This window comes from Microcaecilia unicolor, chromosome 7 (assembly GCF_901765095.1).
Source record: "Microcaecilia unicolor chromosome 7, aMicUni1.1, whole genome shotgun sequence".
NCBI lineage: Eukaryota > Metazoa > Chordata > Amphibia > Gymnophiona > Siphonopidae > Microcaecilia > Microcaecilia unicolor.
The window spans coordinates 260,054,050-260,067,389 of record NC_044037.1 but is presented as its reverse complement, the minus strand read 5'-3'; the positions used below and the strand labels follow the sequence as shown (position 1 = coordinate 260,067,389).

Sequence of the window (13,340 nt, the reverse complement as noted above, 5' to 3'; positions counted from 1 at the left end):
CAGCTGGAAGTAATCCTGTAGCCTGGACCTGCCTACCAGGGGATGCAATATCCTCTTTCACCGAGGATGTGTCTCCAGGAGCTTCTGCCCAGGAGGGAAGGGTTAGGATGCCTGTTGTAGTTGGAGATTCGATTATTAGGCATGTAGATAGGTTGATGGCTGGTGGACATGAAGATCACCTGCTCACTTTCCTGACTGTTGCGAAGGTGGTGGACCACATGCATCACGTAGATAGGATTTTAGATAGTGCTGAGGAGGAGCAGGCTGTCTTGGTACATGTGGGTACCAATGACATAGGAAAATGTGGGAGAGAGGTTCTGGAAGCCAAATTTAGGCTCTTAGGTAGAAAGCTTAAATCCAGAACCTTCGGTAGCAATCTCCAAAGTGCTCCATGTTCCATGTGCAGGGCCCAAGAGACAGGCAGAGCTCTGGAATCTCAATGCATGGATGAGATGATGGTGCAGGGAGGAGGATTTTAGATTTGTAAGGAACTGGGCAACATTTTGGGGAAAGGGGAGCATATTCTGGAATAATGGGCTCAACTTTAACCAGGGTGGGACCAGGCTGCTGACATTGGCATTTAAAAAGGAGATAGAGAAGCTTTTAAACTAGAAACTGGGGGAAGGCAAACAGTTGTTCAAATGAGCATGGTTCGGAACAAGGTATCTTTCAAAGATATCACCAGAAATCAAACAAAATAAAACATGGAAAAGAAAATAAGATGATACCTTTTTTATTGGACATAACTTAATACATTTCTTGATTAGCTTTCGAAGGTTGCCCTTCTTTGTCAGATCGGAAATAAGCAAATGTGATCCGATCTGACGAAGAAGCTAATCAAGAAATGTATTAAGTTATGTCCAATAAAAAAAGGTATCATCTTATTTTCTTTTCCATGTTTTATTTTGTTTGATTTCTATTGATAACCTTAAGAGTGGACTAACACGGCTACCACACTCCTCTACTAAAGATATCACCAAAACAGGGAAGATAGGGTATCTTGATAATGACGTTGCAGTAGTAACCATAGTAGACCTGGTGTCTTTAAATAAAAAGCAGATAAAAGATTGCAAATTAATGCTGTCAACTGCTGAGCAAGATGTAAATAGGAAAAGCAAACTTAGTTTAAAATGTCTACATGCGAATGCCAGAAGCCTAAGTAATAAGATGGGAGAGTTAGAATATATTGCACTAAATGAAACATTAGATATAATAGGTATCTGTGAAACCTGGTGATAGGAGGTTAACCAGTGGGATACTGTCATACCAGGGTAACTTATGTGTGCCATTGACATGGCGTAAGCACTCACACCTAGATGTCGGTGTGCAAAGGCTACTTTGCGCTAGTATTCTAGAACAAGTTAGGCACACCCTAGTGCTGTTACAGAATTATCATGTTGTATGTCCTTTTGTGGTTCCTATATTTTGACCTAAACTTATGGCTGACATGTTTAGAACGTTATACCAAACAACCATGATTAAAATATCCAGAACATGTAGAACAGTGCTGTAAGTAATGTTTCAGCTATAGAATTCTTATCTAACTCAGTGGATTGTTCTGGCCTGTATTTCAGAGCAAAGTGTCATTTTCTCTGCATAATATGATTACAAGTTTGTGAAAGTATGTGTGGGGTCATTTCAGTGCTGTGGGAAAACAGAGCACTATGCTGTTAAGATCAGTAGTGAAATCAGAAGCAAGTCATGCTCTGATTATCATAGGCATGTGTATATGTTTTTTTCCCCTTAATTGGTTATGTTGTGTTTACTTTAAATGAACAATTTGGCAGATTTAGCTCCCTTGACAATAGTAAGACACTGTTTTATAAGTTTGGCTGTTAAGATCAGATTTCCACAGCAGATGATTTTGGGGAGGTTCTGATTGCTACTGAAGATTCTAATGACTATCCTTATGTTACAGCTGTCCAAGCCTTCAAGAAGTCACTCCATAGCCTACATCATTTATATGTATAGGTGGATTTCTAAATGTAAATCAGCAAAAAAGAAGTGATTTTAGAAAGGGTGTACTAACATCACTCAGAGATTTAAAGGTTATATGTTCTGGTTGAGTCCTCAGTATACAGTTCTGCCATATTTTATAGCGGCATGTACATATGCCATTATAATGGGGATTACTAAAAACATGAGAGAAATCGCCAGAGTTACTGAGGGGAAGGTTCTGAAGTTATGAGTGGTAAAGGATCCTGCCCAAGGGGGTGGGATACTGGGTAAGTTGCGGAGGTAATTGTTTCTGGTTGTTGAATGACAGTAGGGGAGTTAGGAATTAATAAATGTTAGTGTTGGGGAAAGCACAAGGTCTGCTATGACCCTTGAGAAGAGGGTGGTGTCCTGGATGGGTTCAAGAAACTAAGGTTGACCAAAAAGGAAGGTTTCTGCAAATTCCATCATTAACCGTGAAGTGAAGAAGTGCTCCAGAAAGGAATTATGGGATCTCAGCCTGGGAGCAGGAACGGGAAAGATATGTTTGCAGCCAAAGGCGGTAGCCTAGAGAAGTACTCTTTTGGAAGAGAGAACTGTGGGCAGACATGGAGGTCTGATCCAAAGTGAAGATCTGTTTGCTGCACTAGTGCTGCAGGTATAGCCTTAGGTTGTTGCACCCAGAAGGGATGGGTATGGACAGGAGGAGCTGTAAATATGTACATACTGTAAGATTATAAATTGCATTTAAGAAGGTACAACACAAAGTAGAGGGTGACTCATGACTCTCAAGATGGGAGTAGTAGATAGTCTTTTTGAGGGCACCAAATATGCTAACTGGTTAACATTTCCACACCCATGTTCCACCCATGCCATAGACAAATTCCAAACATTTAAATAAAAAATACTGCAAAATGGTTAAACATGCTTGTGCAATAGCTTGTTTTCATGTGCTAACCAAGCATTAAAGGTCTAACACCCTTTAGTAAAAGGACCTCTTAGTGATTAACATAAACTTTTCTGTAATGTATTTCTTTAGTGCAGCTCTACATATTTTATAAAAAGCTAAATGCTTATTGAGCCTTTAATAAAATTCCAGCACAGTTTTAAATTTCAGTTATGGTTGTCCACGTAGAAGACCTATCGAAAGTTACCCTGTCCATGTTTCAGATTTTCCCTCTATCTTTGCATATTGTATAGAGATAGATCTGCTCATACTGTATATCTAAATATTGCTACATGGGTCTACTATCAGACCAGGTGGTTTCATACAGTCAGGGCTTATCCTTAATTTTTATTTAAAATAATAACTGTAAAACAAAATGAATCATAGCTGCCAGCTGCTTGTTAAATAATAAAACAGTCATTATTTTATGAAAGTTGCCTCAGAGATGATTTTTCATTGGCTTTCTTTTCAGTTTTTAAGTTGAACTACAGTGCTTCTGATTCCTCCTGTGACAGAAAACGAGTTAAGAGCAGACTGAAGAAGTTCATTTCACGCAGACCATCATTGAAAACTCTGCAAGAAAAAGGACTCATTAAAGGTGGGCTCTTTTCAATGTTTTTCTAGTTTGGTCTATCTGCTAAATCACAGAAAATAGAAAAGAGAGAAAAAAAGAGAGTAAGGTAAAATGGCAATTCTCCAAATAGAGGAAGGCCCCTATGTACTTCTAATTTAAATACAGTTCCAAAAATTATTCCTTTAAGTAATAATTCCTCCTTTATGGTTGTGATAATAGATTCTGCCATGTCTATGGAACCACAAGTTAATAACCTTGCAAAGAGGTTGTTTTTATTTATTTATTTTTTCAACTTAGATGAATTCTTTCCTATTTTTACAGGAATCATTTTGCTTTAGTGGTGCAATCGCTAATTTTGACCCTGATGTGGACTACTACTACTACTACTACTACTACTACTATTTAACATTTCTAAAGCGTTACTAGGGTTACGCAGCGCTGTACAATTTAACATAGAAGGACAGTTCCTGCTCAAAGAGCTTACAATCTAAAGGACAAATGTACAGTCAGTCAAGTAGGGGCAGTCAAATTGGGGCAGTCTAGATTTCCTGAAAGGTATAAAGGTTAGGTGCCGAAAGCAACATTGAAGCGGTGGGCTTTGAGCAAGGATTTGAAGATGGGTAGAGAGGGGGCTTGGCGTAAGGGCTCAGGAAGTTTATTCCAAGCATAGGGTGAAGCGAGGCAGAATGGGCGGAGCCTGGAGTTGGCGGTGGTGGAGAAGGGTACTGAGAGGAGGGATTTGTCCTGTGAGCGGAGGTTTCGGGCGGGAACGTAAGGGGAGATGAGGGTAGAGAGATAGTGAGGGGCTGCAGACTGAGTGCATTTGTAGGTGAGAAGGAGAAGCTTGAACTGTATGCAGTATCTGATCGGAAGCCAGTGAAGTGACCTGAGGAGAGGGGTGATTTGAGTATATCGGTTCAGGCGGAATATAAGATGTGCAGCAGAGTTCTGAATGGATTGAAGGGGGATAAATGGTTAAGTGGGAGGCCAGTGAGGAGTAGGTTGCAGTACTCAAGGCGAGAGGTAATGAGAGCGTGGATGAGAGTTCGGGTGGTGTGCTCAGAGAGGAAAGGGCAAATTTTGCTGATGTTAAAGAGGAAGAAGCGACAGGTCTTGGCTGTCTGCTGGATATGCGCAGAGAAGGAGAGGGAGGAGTCGAAGATGACTCCGAGGTTGTGGGCGGATGAGACGGGGAGGATGAGGGTGTTATCAACTGAGATCGAGAGCGGAGGAAGAGGAGAAGTGGGTTTTGGTGGAAAGACGATAAGCTTGGTCTTGGCCATGTTCAGTTTCAGGTGGCGGTTGGACATCCATGCAGCAATGTCGGATAAGCAGGCCGATACCTTGGCCTGGGTCTCCGCGGTGATGTCTGGTGTGGAGAGATGCAGCTGGGTGTCATCAGCATAAAGATGATACTGGAAACCATGAGATGAGATCAGTGAGCCCAGGGAAGAGGTGTAGGGCTCGTTAGCATTTTTAGTGCATGCTAATGAATAGCACGTGCTAAATGCTAAGTTGCCCATAGGAACATATGGGTGACTAGCATTTAAAATGTGCTAATTTCAGCATGCACTACAAATGCTAGCATGGCTTAATAAACAAGGCCCTTTAAGTGAGGGTTCAGACTTATTCAGGGAAAGGTTATTCCAAAGGAAAGGAGCCATAAAACAGAAGGCGCTATTTCATGTTGCCTCCCATTAAGCTTGTATTTGACTTGGTAAATCAAGTCTGTATGTTGGAGTCCCACAAAAAAATTGGAACAGACTTTGGTTGTTGCAGAATACTGTAGCTTGATTAATTTTACATAAGAGTAGCCATACTGGGTCAGACTAATTATCCATGTAGCCCAGTATCCTGTTTTCAAATAGTGGCTAATAAAACCCCAGGAATGGATAGATTCATGAGATCATTCTTAAAAACCTTGTAGATCCCTCTCATTCCTGATTTCAGAAAAGGAGACAGGGGTTGGAGGGTTGAGAGAATGGACTAAGGGAAGGAGAGGTGGAAGTGACCTGGTTGAGAATTCAAGTTTAATCTTGTGAACCTTATCATGAAAGTACTCAGCCAGACTCTGGGGGGAAAGTGAAGGGGGAGTTGGAGGTGAAGGCACTTTGAGGAGAGCGTTCAGTGTGGCAAAGAGACATCAACGGTTTGAGCCAAGAGAATTTATCAACTGGATGTAAGAGTCCTGTTTGGCAAGTAAAAGAGCAGACTGGAAGGAGGTCAGCAAGAATTTGAAATGTATGAAGTCAGCATGGGCATGGGATTTCAGCCAAAGGCGTTCGGCAAAGCGGTCACAGGAACGTAGGTAGCAGATTCTAGAGGTCAGCAAAGGCTGGGATTTGGTACGTTTTACAGAACGGGGAATGGGAGGCGTGAGAGTATCCAGAGCAGAGGAGAGAATAGTATTATAGGAAGAGACAGTCTCATTTACAGACTTGGATAACATAGTGGTAGAGAAGAGATTTGAAACACTAGAGGACAGAATAGAAGGGTCTATAGCCTGGAGATTCCTAAATGTATTGGTTAAGATTGGACGGGATTGGGGAGGAGGGTGTTTAAGTGTGAAAGTTATCAGATGATGGTCAGACAGGGGAAGAGTTGAGGCACAGAACCTGGAGAGTGAGCAGTTTGAGAAGAGGATAAGATCAAGACAATGGCCATTCTGGTGAGTGGGGGCAATGGAGCACAGTTGAAGATTAAAAGAGGATGTTAAAGCAAGAAACTGAGAAGCATAAGAGTCGGAGGGATAATTAGCATGAATGTTAAAATCCCCAAGAATGAGGGAATGAGATGAAGGGTCAAGAAAGAAGGAAAGCCATGCATCAAAGTCAGTGAGAAAGGAAGAAAGGGACTTATCAGGGGGTTGACACATGACTGCTACTCGGAGAGGCAGAGGAGCAAATAGACGGATGGAGTGGACTTTGAAGGAGGAAAAACAGTGAGACTGAGGTGGAAGAAGAGGTTGAAATCTACAAGAGGGTGAAAGTAGTAGCCCGACACCACCTCCGCGGCCAACCGGGCATAGGGCCGCGACTGAAGCAGAGTCTTCCGGGTAAAGCCAGGTTTCAGTTAGGGCAAGCAGATGGAGAGTACGAGAGATAAAGAGGTCATGGATGTAGGAAGGTTTGTTTCAGGCAGACCGGCATTCCACAGAGCACAAGAGAAAGGCAGGGAAGAAGGGGGAGGAGAGGAACAGAAATTAGATTTGATGTATCACGGTGTGACCTGCACAGATAGGATGAGAGCTGATGTGGAGGACCAGGATTGGGATTAATGTCCCTAGCGGAGAGAAGGAGCAAGAGAGTACGGAGAAGAGTAGGAGAGGTATGACGACAGCGACGAAGGCGAGATGTACTCAGATAGAAAGGAGATGGATGAATGGAAGGAAGGAAATGTTGAAGGTTGAGAGCTGAGAAAAAGGAAGAGGAAAAAAGAGATGGTGAGATGATGAATACAGAGGGTGGACAATGTGTTCCTGCAGTGTACAGTGGTTTCAGATGGAGAAACAGATTAGAAAGGGACAATATTAAGAAGGAAAAGTGTACTGGAGCCATAAGTAGTAACTGGGAGAAAAATAAATGTAAACAGAAAATGCCCCGGTGTGCGGCACCTAGAATGGAAGCCCTGAGTGGATTGGAGTGGACCTGGGAGTCACCCCGGAGAAGGCTGTAAGGATATGCAGATGAGCTGCAAATCCTCCACAGCACCTGAAAGGCAGCCAGTGGTAGAGCTGGGCACCTCTCAGCCAAGGAAAGGCTTACCAGGGGTTAGGCCGAAGCCAGCATTCCTCCCCCTGAGGGTCGCCTGATCCTAGCCAAAAAGCACCTGGAAACCCTGGGTACCTGGAGCAGAAGACCTTGGAAGATTGGGGTGGACCTGGGAGTCACCCTGGATACAGCTGTGAGGATATGCAGAAGGGCTGCAAGTCCTCCACAGCACCTGGTGGGAGCGCTGAGCACCTAGAGCAGAGGCCCTGAGTGGATCGGAGTGGACCTGGGAGTCACCCCGGAGAAGGCTGAAAGGATATGCAGATGAGCTGCAAGTCCTCCACAGCACCTGAGAGGCAGCCGGTGGTAGAGCTGGGCACCTCACAGCCAAGGAAAGGCTTACCAGGGGTTAGGCCGAAGCCAGCATTCCTCCCCCTGAGGGTCGCCTGATCCTAGCCAAAAAGCACCTAGCCACTGCAGCGACTTTGGTTGCCTCAGTGGCATTGTTACTTGATAAACAATGGTTATTTCGAATGTTCTTTAAAAACAAAGAGAAATTGTTTCTGGGCTTTAAAATTCAATTATTTCCTGATGTATCAAGGGAAACTCAGTGTAGACGCAAACAGTTTTTATTATTGAAACTGAGTTCTGCAATTAGGTGGAACTTTTTTCCTGAGATATCCGTGTAAATGTATTATAAGATACAATGCTGTTAAATATGTATTTACGGAACCTTCACACTTGTCAGCTTTTATAGCAACTAAAAGACCATTCGGAGATTAAGTAGCTCTTGGTATAGTTGATTGCTAGCCCATGTTCAGCAAATACAATATTGCCTAAAACTTTTCTTTATTATCCTCCTTAATATTAATCTTGGATCCCGATAATGTGGACGAGTGTTTATACATTTCTTTTTTTGAGTGTTTCCTATTTCTTTAAGAGAAGTAATAACAATTTTCCTATATGACACTTTTCTGTACAAGTGTAAATTCTTGGTTAAAATTTGTTAAACTTATAAAAAAAAATAATTAATCGATTTACTTCTCATTCTACACCACTCAGGATTTTATAGACCTCAAACATATCTCCACTCATCCTTCTCTTTTCCAAGCTGAAGAGCCCTAATCTCTTTAGCCTTTCCTCATATGAGAGGAGTTCCATCCCCTTATCATTGTGGTTGCTCTTCTTTGACCTTTTCTAATTCCACTATATCTTTTTTGAGATACGGCAACCAGAACTGAATGCAATACTCAAGGTGCGGTTGCACCATGGAGCGATGCAAAGGCATTATGGTATTTTCAATCTTATTCATCATCCCTTTCCTATTAATTCCATGCGTCCTCTTTGATATTTTGGCCACCGCTGCACACCGAGAAGATTTCAGCTTATTATCTACAACAATGCTCAGATCTGTTTCTTGAATGCTGACCCCCAAGGTGGACCCTAGCATCAAGTAACTATGATTCGGATTATTCTTTCCAATGTGCATCACCTTGCATTTGTCCACATTAAATTTCATCTGCCATTTGGATGCTCAGTCTTCCAATATCCTAAGGTCTTCCTGAAATATTTCACAGTCCGCACATGTTTTAGCAACCTTCAATAGTTTTGTATTATCTGCAAATTTAATCACCTCACTCATTCCGATTTCCATATCACTTATAAATATGTTAAAGAGCATCAGTCCCAGTACAGATCCCTGCAGAATTCCACTGTTCACTCTCCTCCATTAAGTTAAATAGCCATTTAACCCTACCCTCTGTTTTCTGTCCAATAACCAATTCCTAATCCACATCAGAACCCTGCCTCCTATCCCGTGAGGTGAATCTCCTGTCTCGGTTTCTTGTGAAGATCATCTAGTAGGGATACGAGGACCATTTCTGTTCCATAGCTGGGTCTGAATCCAGATTGACATGGATCTAGTCAGTTTCTGTCTTCTAGCCGATCATTGAGTTGAACACAGACTGTTTGTTCTGTAAGTTTCCCTACAAATGGGATGTTGGATACTAGCCGGTAGCTTTTAAGTTTGTCATGGTCAAGATTGTTTTTCTTTAGCAAAGGGTGAACCACTGCCCTTTTCAATGCTATTGGTAGTTGCCCATTAGAAAGAGAGGAGTTCACAATTTTAGTGGCACCTTCTATGAGGCCAGTAGTTGCCTGCTGCACGTTGATGGGCAGGGGTTGAGGAAGCAGGTAGTTGGTCAAAGATCTCTTAGGATTTTGTCAAGGCTCTCCTCTGTTATTTAACTGTTATAGACACACCTGATTTATTTCCCTTCTAATAAAAGATGCAATGCATTATATCCAATGTCTAAAGCTTTCACATTAAAATAAGCTAAAATAACTCCTTAAGTTTGGTAATCTAAGTCCAATCAAACTTTGAAATGTGTAAGGTCATTTCCCTTGCTTCACAGTACAGCACTTATATCCAGTGAGTCATCTAATTGACTGAACATCTAAGTAATTAGCAATAGAGGACCATCTAGTTGTTTGAAGCTTCCTTCATGCAAGAAGCTCATATAGTCAAAGGGAAGTGATGATTTAGAGGAGCCAGTGGGGAAAAAGAAATCATAGTGAAAAAGGTAAATGTAAAGCTTTGAACTCTAGGTTTTTTCACTTCAATTATGCCTATCAGACTCAATGTATTAATTAAAAAAAGCAGTTTTTAGAAATGTATTATACCCGATACTGTATATAATTTGGAAGAATTAGATTAATAAAAATATGTCTGAATTAAATTATAATATACAGCAGTACTGGTGTCTAAGCAGAAAAAATATTTATACTGCCAATTTATGAGTGTTCTGAGGAGAATACATCTATTCACATGGGGGCCCAGCACGGGCTTACCACTCATTCTTCCGGGACTACCACCGTCCTAATGCAGCCGCCCTGAGTGCATGTCACTTCTGGGGGAAAAGAAAAACCCCCAGAAATGGCTTGCACGACAATAACCCGATGGTAATTGGGCATTGCCACGTGCTGCCTGGTTACCACGAGGTTAGCACAGGAGCCCTTTTTGCCACCTCAATGGGTGGTGGCAAGGGCTCCCCGCCGCATGGCCATATGGTAAGAGTTAGCTCATCGTGTGGCCATTTTTTTGGGTGTGGGGGGGGGGGATTTTGATAGCATCTAAGTGTTTCTATTTATATTTCTGTTTGAGAGAGTCTTATCTCCATTTGACCCCTGATGCAGGTGCATGAGCGCCAAAACACAGACTGTGTCAGCAGAAGTGTAGCCAGGTTCAGGGCGTGGGGGGGGGGGAGAGCAGAGAGAGGACTGATGATGGCACTGGCGCATATTTGAAACGCGATAGATCACGTCAAAAATTGGTGCCGGTATCGTTGGAAGTCCATTTGGGGAAGCAGCCGCTTCCCTGGCAACCCATCTAGCTACTCCTCTGCGTGTTGGGTCTTTTGATTAAAGGACTGTTTTTCTATACATGAAGGCCCTTTTGTGCTTTTTTTCTGTATTGCTTGCCTGCATTTTTGGACCCTCTCTTTTTGCTACTTAACATATAGGTGTGTCCACTTATGCCATGTCTAGTGTGTCAACGATAGCTTTCTATGATCTAAGTGTGTACATGTTTGGCATGCCCATGCACCTCCTCTTGGGAATGCCCCTTTGCAGTTACACATTTAGGGCCAGATTCTATATAAGGCACCTAAAAAATCTGCGTGGTAAACATATCCACCTAAGCGTATTCTATAAGCGGCACCTAGATTTAGGCGCGATATATGATATCCTAGTACCTAAAACTATGCGCATCCATGTGGCGTAAATCCCAGCATGTATACTTATGCTCATTGGGCTATATTCTGTAACTATGTGCATACGTTTAGGAACCCCCATTTCCCCACCCAAGACCACACCCCTTGTGAACTACGTGCATTAAAATTTAGGCACAGTTCATTGCAGAATACACTTAATGAGTTGTGTGCATAAATTCTATTTATTGCCAATTAGTGCTGATTGTTGCTATGGAATGCATTTAGATTTCAGTGCAGAACACTAGGAGCGCTACATAGAATCAGGCTATTAGTGGGCAATTCTATAAAGGCCACCACAAATTAAGTGCCCAAAATTTATGCGCTAAAATAGCATTGCATAATAGCCTCTGAGTGCCCAGATTCTGTTATAAAATAGAGCCTAAGTTGGCATTTGGGATATTAAAGGCAGGTGCCTAAATATTGGCACCTAGATGTGCAACTTACTCCTTGGTGCCTGAGTGGGTGACATAAAAATATGTCTGAATTAAATTATAATATACAGCAGTGTCTAAGCAGAAAAAATATTTATGAGTGTTCTGAGGAGAATAAATCTATTCACATGGGGGCCCTTTTACAGAGCGGTGGGCTTACCACTCACTCTTCCAGGACTACCACTGTCCCAATGTAGCCGCCCCGAGTGCATGTCATTTCTGGGGGAAAAGGTAAACCCCCAGAAATGGCTTGCACGATGATAACCCGATGGTAATTGGGCATTGCCATGTGCTGCCTGGTTACCACGAGGTTAGCGCGGGAGTCCTTATTGCCACCTCAATGGCCGCTCCCACCCATGCTTCGCCCCCTTTGCAGTTAGGCACTCAGGGGCCCTTTTCCTAAGGCACACTCAAAAGTGGCCTGCGCTGGTGTAGGCGCGTGTTTTGGATGCACACTGGTCCATTTCCTGAGCGTGCCTCGAGAAAAAGGCATTTTTTTATTGTGTCGGAAAATGGATGTGTGGCAAAATGAAAACCAGTGTGCGTCCATTTTCGGCCTGAGACCTTAACTCCACCCATTGACTTAGCAGTAAGGTCTCACGTGCTAATCGGGTGGTAAGTGTCCAACGCGTGCCAATTGACGATTACCACCAGGTAAGTGCCCCGTGGTAGAAAATACAAAAATATTTTCTACTGCGTGTTTTGAGCACGCTTCAAAAATGGAATTATCATCCGGGGAATGTGGTAGTCGGGTGGTAGTGCCAATTTGATGCATGTTAGATGTGCGTAGGTGCCTACACACCTTAGTAAAAGGTTTCCTAAAACAGGTTCTCACTTATAGAATAGTGCCTAAGTGCAGTTAGGGGTCTAACTTCCTTTTGACTGCCCAAAGTTTGGTGCTTAATTGGCGCTTAATTTATGGTGCTCTATATAGAATTAGTGGTTATGCAAATGCATGCGCACATTCTAGAATAGCGCTGACTGTACACACATCACTTATGCATGTGATTGTGACATTCATGCATTTAAGAACTAGTATTCTATAATCTTAGCATGGTAATGGTACTTATGCTAAGGCGCTAAGTTTATAGAATTAAGGGGATAATGTTTACCCAGTTAAGTATTCTTTAAAGAAAGGTAAGCACCTAATTTGTTTTATAGAATAGACTCCTAACACTCCTCCACATCCCTACCCAATTCCCTGAGTCTTATCTAATCCCTGAGTCCCTCTTCTTCCTCATCTACAAGTTCCGTGGGGGCACTTGTAAACCCTAGGATTCCCTTCCTATAGCAAGACCACTGTATCACTTATACCTTTTCTCTAATACCCCCTAGGTTCACTCCATCTCTCTGAACTCCCAACCCATGTTTCCCAAACGTATGCATATCCTTTCTCTCTGCCTTATCAGCACTCCTGGTTTCTGCCAGGTACTTGTGGCCTGGCTTGGCCACTATTGGAAACAGGATACTAGGCTAGATGGACCATTGATCTGACCCAGTATAGTTATTCTTATGTTTTCCCTCTTTTAAAAGGGGAAAGACTGTAAGGGAAATGGTGTTCTTCAGTCCATCTCTGCCTTCTCCACAGACAGCAATGGCAGTAAAATATGGCTTACAGGGGAGGGAACAGGACTCCGTATTTCTGGGTCAGGCTGACAGCATTGATTATAATTATAGGAGAAGGAACAGGACGCAGTATTTTCAGCACGGGCAGGGGGCAGCAATGATAATGGTAGATGTACAGGTAGCTTCTGGTTACAGTGCTGCTGATTGCCGGGTGAGGGAGGTGGAGAAGCAGACCTGAAAAATTTCCAACTTAGATTGGCAGCAACAATGATCATTGGGTGTGAAAGGAACAGAATCAAGGAGTGGTTAGAGCGGCTCCCTGGTTTGTGCTCACTCCATCCTGCTGGTACATATGGTCATTAAGGAAAGCATAGGCTTGCTGTCTATGTCAAATTTGTGGTGACACAC

The 13,340-nt window shown here is 42.7% G+C and overlaps 1 protein-coding gene across 1 annotated transcript in view; it reads left to right on the top strand.

Moving 5' to 3' along the window:
• Positions 1 to 13,340, top strand: part of ARHGAP15 (Rho GTPase activating protein 15) — an 816,107-nt gene that overhangs the window by 407,596 nt on the left and 395,171 nt on the right. Inside the window, exon 7 of the mRNA XM_030209134.1 lies at positions 3,354 to 3,479. Within this exon, the coding sequence (XP_030064994.1) occupies positions 3,354 to 3,479 (126 nt within the window). The remainder of the gene's footprint in view (positions 1 to 3,353; positions 3,480 to 13,340) is intronic.